The sequence below is a fragment of the Aquarana catesbeiana genome, linkage group LG08 (genome assembly GCF_042186555.1).
Source record: "Aquarana catesbeiana isolate 2022-GZ linkage group LG08, ASM4218655v1, whole genome shotgun sequence".
Classification (NCBI taxonomy): Eukaryota; Metazoa; Chordata; class Amphibia; order Anura; family Ranidae; genus Aquarana; species Aquarana catesbeiana.
The window spans coordinates 26,035,744-26,053,185 of record NC_133331.1 but is presented as its reverse complement, the minus strand read 5'-3'; the positions used below and the strand labels follow the sequence as shown (position 1 = coordinate 26,053,185).

At 44.0% G+C, this 17,442-nt stretch overlaps 1 protein-coding gene across 1 annotated transcript in view; it reads right to left on the bottom strand.

Annotated features, from left to right (window-relative positions):
* LOC141105646 (alpha-2-macroglobulin-like) overlaps positions 1-17,442 on the bottom strand; it is a 267,675-nt gene that overhangs the window by 162,767 nt on the left and 87,466 nt on the right. Inside the window, exons 15-16 of the mRNA XM_073595621.1 lie at positions 14,927-15,076; positions 14,652-14,825 (exon numbers count right to left, since the gene is read on the bottom strand). Of these exons, the coding sequence (XP_073451722.1) occupies positions 14,652-14,825; positions 14,927-15,076 (324 nt within the window). The remainder of the gene's footprint in view (positions 1-14,651; positions 14,826-14,926; positions 15,077-17,442) is intronic.

Here is a 17,442-nt window from a genome sequence, read left to right as displayed (position 1 = left end):
GGAGAAGGACCAATACTGGCTGGCAACCTTCCTTGATTCACGTTACAAGGGTAAGGTTGCGGACCTTATCTTGCCATCGCAGAGGGAGCAGAGGATGAAACATCTTCGGGAGGCCTTGCAGAAAGGTCTGTGCAACGCGTTCCCAGAGACTGGGAGGTTACAAACTCCTGTTTCTGGACAACGTGTTGCTGAGGCTTCGGTCAGTCAAAGAAGGAGTGGTGGAGAAGGTGGCCGTCTGACCGATGCGTTCAGACAATTTTTTAGTCCGCAGCCCCAAGGTATGATCGGTTCCAGCAACCATCGCCAGCGTCTGTTTTACATGGTGCAGAAATACCTAGGGGCAAGATCTGACTTGGACACCTTTCCCACCGAAAATCCTCTGGGTTACTGGGTCTTGAGGATGGATCACTGGCCAGAGCTTGCAAAGTATGCAATTGAGCTACTGGCCTGTCCTGCATCCAGCGTTCTTTCGGAATGCACATTCAGTGCTGCTGGAGGCTTTGTAACCGATCACAGGGTGCGTCTGTCCACCGACTCGGTTGATCGACTGACCTTCATAAAAATGAATCAGTCTTGGATCACCACCAGTTACCAAGCACCTGATGCTGATGTAACCGAATAATTTTTTTTGAAATCTCAGATCCCTTCAAAGACTGCCTATGCTGATGCTGAGTGACTATCCCTGAGTAATTATCCTCTTCCTCCTCAATCATCACGCTGATAGCTTGTAAGAACATTTTTGGTTCTGGGCGCCACCACCAGTGCCTAAGGCCCAATTTTTCAGCAATTTTTGATGCAATACTTTGCAGCAGGGCTCGTTTCTGTGTTACAACTAGAGTATCTGTGAGGGGTTGCAGTGTTGTGGCACCAGTGCCTAAGGCCCAATTTTTCAGCCCCTGTTTAACACGGGCATGTAATTACAATTTTTGATGCAATACTTTGCAGCAGGGCTCATTTCTGCATTCCAACTAGAGTATCTGTGAGAGGTTGCAGTGTTGTGGCACCAGCACCAGTGCCTAAGGCCCATTTTTTCTGCCCCTGTTTAACAGGGGCATGTAATTACAATTTTTGATGCAATACTTTGCAGCAGGGCTCATTTCTGTGTTCCAACTAGAGTATCTGTGAGAGGTTGCAGTGTTGTGGCACCAGTGCCTAAGGCCCAATTTTTCAGCCCCTGTCTAACAGGGGCCTGTAATTCCAATTTTTGATGCAATACTTTGCAACAGGGCTCATTTCTGCGTTCCAACTAGAGTATCTGTGAGGGGTTGCAGTGTTGTGGCACCAGCACCAGTGCCTAAGACCTAATTTTTCAGCCCCTGTTCAACAGGGGCATGTAATTACAATTCTTGATCTAATATTTCACAGCAGGGCCCATTTCTGCCCCCACCAAGAGCGAGTGAGGACTTACAGTGTTGTGGCAAAACCACCACCAAAGGCCCAATTTTTCTGCCCTTGTTCAACAGGGGCATGTACTGTATTTATTGGCGTGTAACACTCACTTTTTCACCATGAAAATTGGGTGCAAATAGCATGTGCGTGTTATATGCCAATACTTCAATTTTAGCTGCCTCGGAGGGGACAGGGAAGGGGGCAGGACGAGCGCCGTCAGATTACATACAGTGGGAAACTCCTGTTTACTTGGTTGCCTCTATAATAGGAAGTCCTGTCTCCTGGGCCACCATTGGACCACTATTTTGTCTATCATAGGAGATTCTAACTGTATGTAATCTGTCGGCGCTCATCCCACCCCTCTCCCTGTCCCCTCTAGGCTGCAGAGGGGCATCGATCAGGCTGCACTGATGGCAATGGTGAGGCTGCTGCATTGATGTGGAGTGGTAAGGCTGCAGATGGGCATTGATCAGGCTGCATTGAAGGCAATGGTGAGGCTGCAGTTGGGCACTGACCCTTATTTTGCTTCAAAGTTCCTTATTTAAAATTTAAGTTTTTTTCCTGAAACTTCCCTCTGAAAATGAATGTGCGTGTTATACGCCTGTGCGTATTATACGCCGATAAATACGGTAATTACAATTCTTGATCTAATATTTCACAGCAGGGCCCTGTGAGGGCTTACAGTCTTGTGGCCACAACAACACCTAAGGCCCAAATTTCTGCTGAGTGTATAGGGCAGGCCCCTACTTTCAAACATCTAACTTACAAACGACTCCTACTTGCAAACGGAAGGAGACAACAGGAAGTGAGATGAAATCTACCCCTAGGAAGGGAAATTCTCTCCTGTAAGAGTTAATATGTTAAAAACATTTCTCCTTTCCACTGATGCTTTCCAATCCTTGTTCCACAAAAAAAAACAAATTTTCAAAAAACATTTGTCATTGGGACAAAAAGTGAGGTGAAATCTTCTGAAGAGGAGGAAAGACAGCAAAACAAATGTCACAGGGGTGATAACCCTTCCCTATGTTTTCCAAAAAGCTTAAAAAAGATTTTTTGGCTGGAGCTAAACACGTTGAAAATGTACCCGTTAAAAATTACAAACAGATTCTACTTAACAACAAACCTACAGTCCCTGTCTTGTTTGCACCGCCTGTATACTGCTGTTCAGAGTATATAGGGCCTGGGGGCCCCACACCTTTCCTTATTTTAATTTGGGTGCGGGGTTCCCCTTAATATCCATACAAGACCCAAGGGGCCTGGTAATGGTCTGGGGGATACCCATGCCGTTTGTCTCACTGATTATCATCCATATTGCCAGGACCCGACATTACATTAAACCCGCAAGCAGTTTTAAATGAGATTTTTTCCTTTAAAAATGAAATTTTGTGCAGGGACTGTTCTAAACACGGGAAACACGCACCACTTTACAGGCATACTATAGACACACCCCAGGTACGATATTTAAAGGAATATTTCACTTTTTTTTACTTTAAGCATCATTAAAATCACTGCTCTCGAAAAAACGGCCATTTTTAAAAGTTTTTTTTGCATCGATACAAGTCCCCTGGGGTAGAACCCGGGTCCTCAAACCCTTTTTAGGACAATACCATGCAAATTAGCCTTTAAAATGAGCACTTTTGATTTCGAACGTTCGAGTCCCATAGACGTCAATGGGGTTCTAACGTTCGTGCGAATTTTCGGTCCGTTCGCAGGTTCTGGTGCGAACCGAACTGGGGGGGTGCTCGGCTCATCCCTAGCGCCCACCCTTCCACTTTGGTGCGAAGTATCCCCTACGCACAGTATATTCGGCTTAGGAGGAACTGCGCTGTCGACAGTGATTTTAAACATCATGTGGACCTACTCAGGGAACGTCTCCTTAAACAGGGATATTCCAAGTCCTTACTCCGTAAAGCCTTTAACAAAGCCTGTGACCAATCCAGAAATACACTGCTCTTTTCCAACAAAACCAAGGTAGAAGAACATTCAACGGTCAAATTCATTACACAATACTCACATCAACAGTACCAATTACGCAATATACTGCAGCAACATTGGCACATTTTGTCTGAGGACCCCATCTTGAGTAAATATTTCAGTGATCACCCAGAGATTGTGTTCAAAAGAGCACCCTCCCTGCATGACAAACTGACCAGGAACCATTTTGTCCCCTTACAGGCTCATACGAGCAACCGAGTGGGCATGTACACTTGTGGGCATTGTTCCTTTTGCCCCTGGGTATCTACAGGTCAGAGATTCCAGCTACCGAATGGCAAGACATTTTGCCCACGCTTTCGGGCTGACTGTAATACCCAGGGTGTGATATATTTGATGACCTGTAAGTGTGGGATATTCTATGTTGGCAAGACCATCCGCCATTTTTGGCAAAGGATACGTGACCACGTCTATTATTCAGCGAATGGCAAGATGCTCAGTCCCATTAGTAGACATCTCGATCTGTGCCACAGATTTGACACTTCCATCACGACTTTTATTGTGTTGGCAGTAATCCCACAAGACCCAAGGGGGGGCGACTGGGACAGGAGGATACTCCAACAGTAGGCAAAGTGGATCGAACGCCTGAATGCCACACGGTGGCCAGGCATTAATGAAATACAATCTTATAAATCCTTTCTTGGATAAGGACCTTAGGTTGATCTACATGACGACTTAATATTGTCTGATGTTTTCTAGTAATATCCTTGAATCATTGAGTATGTAATCGATCTCAGTATATTCATATTACAGCTTTGTACCATCAATCTGCTTCTTTCCCCTCCCTTTCTAGATTGGAGACCTCTCTGTCCCCCACTCCACCCATTGTAGCTCCCTTTGGGCAGCTAGTGGTGACTATACCTCTGTCACTATACTTTATAGGTATACAGTGATTCTGTTGGTTTAGAGTGTTGTGTAATTACAGGAAGTTTCAATTCTCAGTCACATTGTTGTTTTTAATATGTATATGTACCTATTTATTAAATTATTGCTAATTTTATGTGTCTTTTGGTTTGTACGCACCATGATTGAGTATACCCCCCTTCATGGTAGTTAGTATCATGTATTCATGCTTACTGGCCCTGCATGCCAGGCCTGTAATGAGGACTGAGGTTAGATCAACCCTTGGACCCCATCGACTTGCTGGTGTACTTATCACATGTACGGCCGTGTAGCCGCATTCCGCCCCTAACCAAGGGGATGGTCTTTGCGGCTTCTGGTTCAGACCTGTCCCCTCCCCCTGGATGTGCAGTATGCACCTCTTGGTTATATGCATTAACATCTTCAGGCTTGTTCCATCTGCCTGTTTTAGCCTTTACAGCGTCTCACACGCTGTACTCAAGAGGAACCACTAGGGGGAGCTTTCAGATCTGCTACCTTTAGGACTGTGCTCCCTCCACACGCCGAGTCCATGACAGATGGCCCCACTGGCTACTGCGCATGTGCGGCGAGGTGTGAGTGCGTGCACAGCCCTGCCCGGCCGAATCAGGTGGTGCACTTGTTGCACTTGTACTTGCACTTGCACCTGATTGGGGCGTGTACTTAAGGCTATCAACATAACCTTGTACCACGCCACTACCGTCTATGGCGCTCGGGTTCTTGGGCGTTACTTCCAACAATACAAGCTGGCTGGTAAGATCCCGCTTCGTCTGCATATACAAACTTAACAAAATTCCTTGTGGCTGCACTTTGCTTGTGTGATTATACGATGCCTTCTCTGCTTCCTCCCCAGATGGTGTTTTTGGCCTTTTATTAATTAGCTGCTTTTATGGGCATGATTAGAGCTTCATTACAGCCCTGTTAGCTAAGCTGTGTTGGATGCTAGGTTTACAAGGAATTAGCTGACTGATTCTGGGTATATGATCCGTTCAGCTTGCATCATCCTATAAGGTAGGAGTTGCTTTATTTGCATTTGTCCTGCTCTATTGGTGATTGTAAATAGCCTTTTATCAATGGATTTATTTTGCCATTAGACTTACCAGTGTTATGGCATATTTATATGGAGCTGGTACAAATACTGGCTGACCTGACACTATTTATTCCCTTCAGATCAGAGACTTCAGAATATCTTATGCAGCTTGGCTACTGGAGGCAAAATCTTGGAATATATACTTTGCAACTACTCGCAGCCCTCACTCGGCTTGAAGACTGACCCAATTGCACTAGCTGGTATATCATTATCTTTTTCCATTTCACTTAGTCTCTTTTATCTACCTTATCCCTTTCTTTTTTTTTTTCCCCCTCTTCTTTCTCTCTTCCTTCTCCATTTCTTTTCTCCCCTTTTCTTCCCCCCCCAGCCTTTCCTTTGTGCTCCCAACCTCCCCTTTTCTCTTCTCCCCCCTTTTTTCCCTCCTCCCCCCCTCCTTTCTCTCTTTATCTCTTCTTTCACCTGTTCTCCCCCCTTTTTTGTCTTTTTTCTCCTCTCCCCCCTCACACACTGAGTGCAGCTTTGTCTTCATTACATCTATATAGCCTTGGACTATCCTTTTTCGGACAGCTGGGACCTTTCAGTTTACTACCCCTCTGGAATCTATTGGTGCTATGATCCCCCTACCAGACACATCCCCGCATGTGATCGTTTGTCACCATATGCGTGTTGATTCTTGGGTCCTTGGGTTTGCTCCCTCTTGTTACTCATTGATTTTGATTGAGACACAGTACTGTCAAGGTTTTGTAAAAAAACAATATTAATATTTTATTCCTTGTTTTGGTGTATGTCTTTTTTCTATTTTTTCCCTATTATAGGTTAATTCAAACACCTCCTGAAGAAGCATTCAATTGCGAAACATGTAGAGCTACACTGAGCTACATCAGTTTGAGGTTTTTTAGTGGAAATAGAGGGGCTGGATCCCACCCTGTAAGGGATACCCCCCGGTCTATTTTCAACGCATTTATGTGGTAGTACTTATCACCATTTTTGCAATGTATTGCGATTTTTAAAAATGTCTATGTCTGTGCTTTTTTGTATCTTTTGTATAAATAAAAATCCATATTTAATTTTATGACTGGTGCCTACAAAGTCCATGTCTTCCACTCCTTTGGGTGTACCCTTTTTACTGTGCAGCGGTCGCACTACACTTACTTGTAGCTTTAGCTGAACACTGTGCAGAGGTCGCACTACACTAACTTGTAGCTTTAGCTGAATACTGTGCAGAGGTCGCACTACACTAACTTGTAGCTTTAGCTGAACACTGTGCAGAGGTCACACTACACTAACTTGTAGCTTTAGCTGAACACTGTGCAGAGGTCACACTACACTAACTTGTAGCTTTAGCTGAACACTGTGCAGAGGTCGCACTACACTAACTTGTAGCTTTAGCTGAGCACTGTGCAGAGGTCGCACTACACTAACTTGTAGCTTTAGCTGAACACTGGGCAGAGGTCGCACTACACTAACTGTAAATACTGTAGCTGCCTGACTGGTACTAATAGGATCAGAAGAACACCAACAATTTTCTTCAGGTAGCTGTAAATACTGTAACAACACCTGCCTGCCTGTCAGTAGGAAGATAATAACAGGAATGGGTCTAGCTAAACTGAATACAGTGTGTGTATATATATATATATATATATATATATATATATATATATATACAACACCTGGGATGCATATATATATGTACACACAATACACTGTAAGTGCAGCTAAATGGCTGACTGTCCTGCCTAATCAATCTAACTTAAATCAAATTACACTGTCTCTTAATGCCGGAACACACTACACAGGGCCAACGTGCAGGTGGCCTTATATAGTGTGGGGCGTGTACTAAACCCCCTGAGCCATAATTGGCCAAAGCCACCCTGGCTTTGGCCAATTACAGCTCTCTCTACAGATCGTTTGCGATTTGGCGAACGATCGAACAGACGATGTTCGAGTCGAACATTGGTTTGACTCAAACATGAAGCTCATCCCTAGTGCTGAATCATGCACTACACTGCCCCTTGCAGCTTGAATGGACCGCTGCAACACTGTAAACTGTTTGCTGTGCTGCAGCTGTCAATTTATAGAGAAGAGGCCCTAATTCATTAGGATCCTTTCATGATATCTACTTTCCTGGGCTCCCCTGAGCACTTAAACCTCAGCACTTAGATGTATAGCCCCAATAGGATTTGCAAGTGTTTCTCCATCATGGACTTACTGTAAAGAGTGAGAGATTCTGGTTCTCTGTGTTGAGTGGAATTAAGAGAGATAGAAAAAGTGATTCTGTTGTCACCCCTTGTTAATGATGTGAACCTCCCCCCACTAATCATGAGGTTTAAAGTGACTGATTTTAAAATTATAGTATAGCACCCTCCTAGAATAGGTTGCTAGAGAGGTTCACGTAAATTTAGTTCTTTAGCTTCTTTGTAATCATTGGAGCTGTGTGTGATAATTTGTGCCTTGTCTGGGTCCCCAGTAGGTAGATGAGGAATGCATAAATAGTCTGGGGCCTGGAGCAGCAGGGTTCTTGACCCTAGCCTGAAGGGCTACTACCCTTCTGGGCAGTGTAGCTGAAGTTACAGGAGGGCATTGAGGTCCCAGCTCTACTTTCTGAACAAAACAACAGGAGCCAAAATCAAGGGATTTTACTGAGGATCTGGTCTGGGAATTTTTTGGAGACATGTCTGGCAGATATTGAATGGAGGCATCCAAGTATCAGGGGACATTGTGAGTACAGGCCTGATTGTAGGATCCTAGCAGCTGTCCTCATGTTGCTATTCTTTTGAGTATTTGCTCCAGTGCTGTTGGTTTGGGCCCTTTCCCTTTTCCTTAGGGTCCCAAAGTTGTTTTTTCCCCTGGTGTCTGCTAAGGGGGAATTTTCCTAAGGAAGACAAGCAAATCAAAGAGTATCCTCTCTGATCTTTGCAGATTTTTATTGTGGAGTATCTCCCAGCTTCTTGCACCCCAATTAAGTTCAACTTGCATGAAAAGACACCCTAAGTCTGGTTACTCATTTGTGAGACTGTCTGTGTTGTTGTTTGCCTGGCTGCTTTGTACACCAAATGGGAAGAGAACTAGGGACAAACTGGTGGGACTGTCAAGGGGCCTGCACTACAATTGTGAAGGAACCTTTTAGTAAAACAAAAAGTTGTGTAAGTATAGCCAAAACATTTTATTTATAGTTTTGGATAGAGTATAGAAAGATTAAAGTATAACTAAGGCCCCTTTAAGACAGGTGAACTCCCCCAGTGGATCCTGTACGCTGATGACAGATCTGTGTCCACTCTGCTTATGCAGAATGGACACGGCTTATGCAGAATGGACAGGTACACAGGCCATTTTCCTCTGGGCGGTCGGATGGAAACAGACCACCTGTCTGTTTCCATCCAACCGTCATCTGATCCACCAGACGGATGGAGAACAGATCCCCCAGCTGCCTGTTTTTAGCGGATAGGATCAGATATCGATGGGTTCCATTGACATCTGCTGCTCCATAGAGGGCAATGGATGGTCCGATTTGTGTGAAAGGGGCCTAAAGGCAAAACGTTGTTTTTAAATTTTGTATAGAGTGTAGAGGGATTAGAAAATGTGTCAGGTTTTATTGCTGTCTATGTCCCCAATAGGGAGATTAACCTCCTCTATTTTTCCTGTTTGCCATTATCACTGAAAGTGAAAGTAAAAGGTAAATCCAAAATCTTGGGTTATCCCCAAAACAGGAATAGAGGGTAAATATTTCAATGGTGATACTAGCTCCACTGACCCTGATGACAACCAGCAATTTCCTCCCTTTGGAGGGATTTCCTCTTACTTCCTGTTTTGACTGTGGGACAGGAAGTGAAGGGAAATATCTGCAATGGGACACAGATCACAAAAAAAACTGTTAGGAGTGATAACCATCTCTTATTCTACCCAAAAAAAAAAAAAAAAGATTTGCCTTTAGTTCTACTAACCCTTCTCAGGTTATTTTTGCTGTCTGTGTAGTGTTGGAGAGTTTTTCCTTGACTTCCTGTTCCAGAGACGCAACAGGAAGTTGGAGGGAATCTCCCAAAGTGAGGGAAATTCCTTTCTTTCTTTTGGGCAGTTTACCCTCACCTATTTTTCTGCCTCAGTGATAATCACCAGCACAAATAGAGTTGTGAATCTTCCTAACAGAGACAGAGAGACAGCAATAAAAAACTTGATGGACCCTGCCCTACTTTATCCAAAAGTAAAAAAAACGTTTACCTTTACATATACTTTCTTTTTTTTTTTTTTTTTTAAGATATTTTTATTGATTTTTTGATTTTAATACAAACCAGTTGTACAAAAAAAAAAAAACAAGCACAACAAACAGTCACCAAGTAAATCACTGTTAAGCATTGGCACACTCTGTCAAGTATATTGTCCATATGTGAGGGGAGGAGAAAAAACAAACAGCTAACTAATGGTAAGTCGATCTGAGATTGATTACATAAGTTTATACATAACCAGTTATTAACAAATATGAGTTATAGTAATTCACATATATGATGCATTCTCTGGCACGACCTGTGAGTGGTACAAATTAAGCTAACATTATATAGAGAGGGTCATGGGGCTAGCCAGCCACCTGTCCCATATTTTGTGGAACATTTTTTTTCGTTTCCTGAGTTCAAAGGTAAGTCTATACAACGGTATGACATCATTAATTAGTTTTAGCCATAGAGATTTTAAAGGTGTTTGTATACCTTTCCAGGACATCAGTATAGACTTTCTAACATAAAAATAAAGGATACGTAATAGTCTCTTAGCCTGTGTTGGTATCTGTAAATCACCAAAGACCCCCAGTAAGCCATTCTTAGGGTGTATAATATTGGGGAGTCCTAGAGCAGAGGAAATGAAAGAACCCACCTCCCTCCAAAAGTCCTGAACCACCGGACAAGTCCAGAAGCAATGTAGGAAATCAGCATCCCCCCCACATCCCCTGAAACATTCAGCATAGGGCTGCAACCCCATCCTACACAACCTAGCTGGGGTAAGATGAGATTGGTGGAAAATCTTAATCTGTATGACCCGGTCCTTAGATGAGATAACAGTATTTTTGTATGTGTCACTAAATTCAGTCCAGTCTTCCTCCGTAAGTGAAATGTCCATGTCTGCCCATTTTTTCTGCGCTTTACTGAATCTGGGGTTAAAATCTGTCATTAGGGCAGCGTAGTAGACAGAGACAAGTTTATTAGGATCAGGTTGTCTCAGCAGTCTCTCCAATGGGGGCAAGTCTATGGGGTCCTTTAGGGAGCCAAACTGAGCTCGAATAGCATGTCTAAGCTGGTAATAGTGGAGCAGGTAGGAGCTCGGTAGGTCAAAGTCAAGACTCAGTTGTTGAAAAGTTTTAAAGCCTTGGTCATTGTATAGATGGCATAAATACTTTACCCCTTTGGAGTACCAATGTTTAATGTTGGGTAAGGAGTTTAGTTCCTGTAAAGTGGGGTTAAACCACAGAGGATTGTTCGGGAATGCTGACCAAGTATGTCGAGAGATTTTTTTGACTATGTGTTGAAAGATTGAGAGTGTAGTTGCCAGCATGGAAGTACCTGGTCTATTTGGGATTCTGCCCCTATAGATGATATTGTGGAGAGTTTCCATGGAAGTCGCGATGGCACCTTCAGTGGTAGTAGATGCATTTGTCAGGGCTGGATGTAACCAGTCATGTATAGGTACCAGTTGTGACGCTAAGTAATAAAGAAAGAAATTTGGAAATGCCAGGCCAGCCATGTGAGACAGCAGCCTTAGTGTCTCAAGTGCCACTCTGGGGGATCCCCCCTTCCACAGGAACGTCACACATATCATGTCAATACGTTTAAAAATAGATTTAGGGATTGCACATCGGGAATTAGCCAGAACATAGAGCAATTTCGGGAGGTAGACCATTTTGAGGAGATTTGCTCTTCCCATAAGGTCAAAGGGCAGATCCATCCATTGTTTAGTTTGCTCCTGTAAGCGATTCAATAGGGGATCTAAATTATTAGTAATGTAAGTGGATAAGGGCAATTGTACCAGGACCCCGAGGTATTGGAAAGAGGACACCACTTGTAGTTTAGAATCCGGATGAATCTGGGGAATCGCTGCTGTATCCAAGGGGAAAAGACTTGATTTATCCCAGTTCACTCGGAAACCGGAGAAATCTCCGAATGTATTAATTTCGGCTAGCAAAGACTGAAGTGACCCGTTAGTATCTGCCAAATACACCAGTGTGTCGTCCGCATAGAGCGAAATTCATTCTTCTATAGTGGCAATAGGAAGTCCTTTAATAGATGAAGAGGAGCGAATACATGTCACTAGGGGCTCCATGGCTAGGGCGAATAGGAGCGGGGACAGCGGGCAACCCTGCCTTGTCCCTCTTGTAATGGGGAATGTCTCAGTGACTGAGGAGTTAACTCGAACCTTGGCCTGGGGGGAGGCATAAAGGAGTCTTATCCATGCCACCACAGGGGGGCCAAAACCATACAACTGCAACACCCGAAAGAGATATGGCCATTCCACACTGTCAAATGCTTTGCAAGTATCTAAGGATACTATGGCCCGCGTTGGGGGGCAATCATGTGGATATTGCAAATTTTGAAATAATCTATGAATATTCATTCTAGTGGATCTTCCTGGTATGAAGCCCCCCTGGTCACTATTAACCAGAGTGGTGACCACCTTATTTAAACAATTTGCAAGCACTTTAGCCAGTATCTTAATGTCCACATTTATAAGGGATATTGCCCGGTATGATTCACATTTAAGTGGATCCTTTCTAGGTTTCAGCAGAAGTACAATCAAGGCCTCACGCATAGTGGGGGGAAGGACCCCAGTGCCTAAAGCTTTATTATATGTACGCAATAAATGTGGGCATAGTAGTTCCCTAAATTGTGAGTACCAGTCGGTGGGGTAACCATCCAACCCGGGGGTTTTATGGGCTGGCATTTGTGAGATGGCTGCAGCAATCTCTTCCACCGATATGGGCGCCTCCAACTCATCCCTCCTCTCAGAAGACAGGGAGGGGAGGGATATGTCGGTGAGGTAATCGTCCAGCTGAGTTTCAGTGTATTCAGCCCTGGAGGTATAAAGGTCTTTGTAAAAGTTAAGAAAGGCCTCCATAATATCTCCAGGAACATCACTAACTTGGCCCTGTATGGTCTGGATACGTGGAATAGATACAGGAGGTCGGTCTGGTCGCGTAAGATATGCCAGGAGACGTCCAGCTTTGTTACCGTGTTCAAATGCTTTCTGTGTAGTGTGTAGTAGTCGTTTTTGTGTAAGATCTAGTAAACAAATCTCATACTCTCTACGCCTTTGTAACCATACCTCTCTCTTGTCAGGGGACGGGTCAGTGGCATAGCTAGACTCTGCCTGCACCATAGCGGTCTCTAGTTCTGCAGTAAGTTGTTGATTATTTTTCCACAAAACTCCAGTGATGGACATGAAAGTGCCCCTCAGTGTGGCCTTAAAGGCTTCCCATTCTGTAGAGGGGTCCGCCGTTCCCACATTGTCTCTCCAGTATTCCACAATACCCTTCCTGCAGGTCTCTTGCACCATCTCATCCTCCAGCCAGTAAGAATTTAGTCGCCAAATGGCCGGACCTGAGCCTGGAAGGATGTCGAGGTCCACAGAGAGAGGAGCATGATCTGAAACCCCTCTGGGCAAATATGTAACCGCAGAGACAAGGGGAAGAGTGTCCGCAGGGGCAAAGACCATATCGATCCTAGACATGGTGCGAAAAGAGTCCGAGTGACATGAAAATTGTTTATCTATCCCATTGGCCGCTGAGGAGGAGAAGGGAGGAGATGCAGGGGAAGCCGCCGCAAAGCACTGCGTTAATTTAGCTGACAATTGCTCGGTCATGCGATGCTGTACCCAAATAAAATTGATGTCCTTTTTTCCCACAAATAGAGCTTTCTTTTGGTGGTATTTGATCACCTCTGTGGTTTTTATTTTTTGCACTACAAACAAAAAAAGACCAACAATTTTGAAAAAAAAAACTATATTTTTACTTTCTGCTATAAAACAAATCCAATAAAAATATGTAAAAAATCAAATTTATTCATCGATTTAGGCCAATTTGTATTCTGCTACATATTTTTGGTAAAAAAGTATGCCAATTAGCGTATATTGATTAGTTTGCGCTAAAGTTATCACATCTACAAACTATGGGATAGATTTAGGGCCTTTTTTATATTTTTTACTAGTAATGGCAGCGATCAGCGATTTTTAGTGAGACTGCGACATTGCGGGGGACAAATTGGACACTAATGCCCCGTACATGCAGTCGGAATTTCCGACAGAAAAATTTGGATGGGAGCTTTTGGTCGGATATGCCGACAATGTGTATGCCTCATCGGACTTTTACTGACGGAATTTCCGACAGACTTAGATATATAACATGTTCTAAATTTTTCCGTTGGAAATGCCGACAGAAGTTATCCCATTGGCAAGTCCGACCATGTGTACGCGGCATTAGTTACACTTTTTGGGGACCAGTGACAGCAATACAGTTATCAGTGCTAAAAAAAATGTATTGTCACTGTACTAATGACACTGGCAGGGAAGGGGGTTAACATCAGGGGCAATCAAAGGGTTAAATGTGTTCCCTTTCCTATGTGTGCTTTCTAAATGTGTGGGGGATGCTGACCCTAGACGAAGAGAGAGATTGTTCCTGATTAGTAGGAATCACAGATCTCTCTCTTCCTCTCTGACAGAACGACGGTCTGCCTTTGTTTACATAGGCAGACCGCTGTTCTGTCATTCCACTGAATGATCGCGGACCTGCTGATTTGCTCCCTCTGTGTCCAATCACAGCGGGAGTGCATCGCCGGCGGAATGCGTGCGCATGCTAGAGACCAGGAAGTGCGAACAGGTACGTTTTTCACGCAGCCGAAGCAAGAAAATGGGCAGTGGGCGGTCCAGAAGTCGTTAAAGTATTACGTTTATTAACCATTATTGTAGTTTGTTTATTATTAATAGTATTATTTATTAATAATAAATAATAATAAAAACTATAACAATAGTTATAAACTATTAAATTATATGTTTTGGAATTTCCTTTCAAATTTGGCTGTTAGTGAACGTAACAAATTCAAATTTTTTGGAATTATCCAAATTATCGAAATAACGAATATCGCATCTATGTGAATGGAATGGAATGAATTAAAATTTTTCCGAATTTCAGAATTCATTTGAAATAACGAACATTGATCATAATGAATGATCTGAAAAACAAAAAATAAATAAAAGTAAACGAATAGAATGAAAAAAATAACAAATTTTTCGGCAGTGCACAGATCTAATAATATGTAATTTTCCTTAAAAATGTATAGTTTTGTTTTTCAGTTTGTGTATATATATATACCTCAAATAAGCTGTACACATCCTGATCACCCCGAGAATGTAGACCCCAGCCTGATTGGTAGAAGGGTTCCATTTCTGGAGAAAAATCATAGTCATAATATGGACAAGGGCCTTCAGATTCTTTGATGCGATAGTCATATCTTCCATCATCCCGGAATGGAAATAGATTATAAACCTTAACAAAAAATGTATTTAATGGAAAAATTTTAAAAAAATTGCAGTAAAGTCTAGCAAAAAGAAGGTGACAGTTATCAAATTTGAAGATGCAACACTCACTTTGTCTGCAGTCAGCTCCTTGTCTGGTTTCATTAACACCACACTCTGATCCACCACCCTGAGACCACAGAGAGAGCCAGGAGCAGCCTGAACCTTGAGAGACACATCCGATCCCGGGAGGACCTCATCTGGTGAGAAGCCAATTAATACCTGGCAAGGAGATAAAAGGGTAGCACAGAGTATTAAAGTGGTTTTATAGGCTGAATGTTTTTTACATTCAGGCATTCTGTGTGTACCCCGCTCAGGATTATCGACACAACCGCTGTTTACCACGGTGCGCCATGAGAGCCACAGGCCATTGTCTCCCTGGTATGGCCCACGGTGCATTACTTTGCCCAGGGGCCCCTGATGCTATTAAAGCAGAGTTCCAGTCATAAAACAAATTTTACCTTATTCAGCTGCATTTAATACAAAGAACAACCTTTGCAAAAAAATTTTTTACTCACCTTTTCAGGTTTGTTGCTAGGGGGTCCCTCATAATCTGCCTCTTCCTCTCCCTGGTGCCTGACGTAATTTCCCTCGGCGCCCGTGCTCACTAGTGCTCCTGGGAGATGCTTGTCATCATTTCCCAGAAGTCAGTGGGCAGCACCGATGGCTTAGTTGCCATCACAATGGAGGCGGGTCCTTCCGACGACACTGCCTGTTGTGATGGCAACGTCAGATGTGTGCGGCGCTGCGCAGTATATACTGCGCATGCGCAAGAATGGGCGGTGCATGCTGGCCACTCAGCTGCACCAGAGCCCAGAAGATAGTGCTTTTTTACATTCAGGCATTCTGTGTGTACCCCACTCAGGTTTATCGACACAACCGCTGTTTACCACGGTGCGCCATGAGCGCCACAGGCCATTGTCTCCCTGGTATGGCCCACGGTGCATTACTTTGCCCAGGGGCCCCTGATGCTATTAAAGCAGAGTTCCAGTCATAAAACAAATTTTACATTATTCAGCTGCATTTAATACAAAGAACAACCTTTGCAAAAAAATTTTTTACTCACCTTTTCAGGTCTGTTGCTAGGGGGTCCCTCATAATCTGCCTCTTTCTCTCCCTGGTGCCTGACATCATTTCCTTCGGCGCCCATGCTCACTAGTGCTCCTGGGAGATGCTTGTCATAATTTCCCAGAAGTCAGTGGGCAGCACCGATGGCTTAGTTGCCATCACAATGGGGGCGGGTCCTTCCGACGACACTGCCTGTTGTGATGGCAACGTCAGATGTGTGCGGCGCTGCGCAGTACATACTGCGCATGCGCGAGAATGGGCGGTGCATGCTGGCCACTCAGCTGCACCAGAGCCCAGAAGATAGTGCTTGTGGGTTTCATATGCCCACAAGCAAGATGGAAATTAGCAAGAACAAGGAATAAAACTATCCTGCTCAAAAAAATTGTCAATCGAGCAGCGATTAAAAAGATAAACGTGAATGCTAGTAATAAGTTCTTAAAAATTAAGATATTCATCCCAAACATTTTTTTCTTTTCACAGTTGGAACTCCGCTTTAAGGTGGCACTGCCTGTAGGCGGGGTTTATACTCCAGATTAATCAATGAAAGTGTGCAAAATGCTAATGTGATGTGCACCAAAGCATGGTCACCAATAGGGATGGGTTTTATGTTCGGTTCAAACATGAGTTCAACTCGAACATTGGCTGTTCGCCAGTTTGCTGAACAGCGAACAATTGATCTGCCTCCCGCGGGCGGGGGGTCCGATCAGACCCCTCCGGTGCCCAAGGCGGTCGGCTTCTGTCCGGGAGCGATAAGAGGTGAGGGGCAGGCCATCCATTCGTGGCTCCCCCCTCGCGATCGTTCCCAGCCAATTAAATCCTTCCTCTGTTGCTGTATAATAAACAGCAGCAGAGGAAGTGATGTCATCGCTCCTTGGCTCGGTATTTTCTGTTCCGGCGCAGAGGAGAGAAGACATCTCAGTGAGTTGCACAACACAACACACACAGTAGAACACACCAGGCATTCTGTACACCCCCCATCACCCTTGATCACCTCCTGATCACCCCCCAATCACCCCCCCGACACACTCACACCAAGCAGTTTTTTTTTTCTGATTACTGCATTGGTGTCAGTTTGTGACAGTTAGTGTGGTAGGGCAGTTAGTGTTAGCCCCCTTTAGGTCTAGGGTACCCCCCTAACCCCCGCAATAAAGTTTTAACCCCTTGATCACCCCCCATCACCAGTGTCACTAAGCGTTCATTTTTCTGATCGCTGTATTAGTGTCACTGGTGACGCTAGTTAGGGAGGTAAATATATAGGTTCACCACCAGCGTTTTATAGCGTCAGGGACCCCTATATACTATCTAATAAAGGTTTTAACCCGTTGATTGCCCCCTAGTTAACCCTTTCACCATTGATCACCGTATAACTGTTACGGATGACGCTGGTTAGTTAGTTTATTTTTTAGAGTGTCAGGGCACCCGCCGTTTATTACCTAATAAAGGTTTAGCCCCCTGATCACTCGGCGGTGATATAACTTAGGTTTTAGGGTCAGATAGGGTCTGCGTTGCCCCAGGCAGCG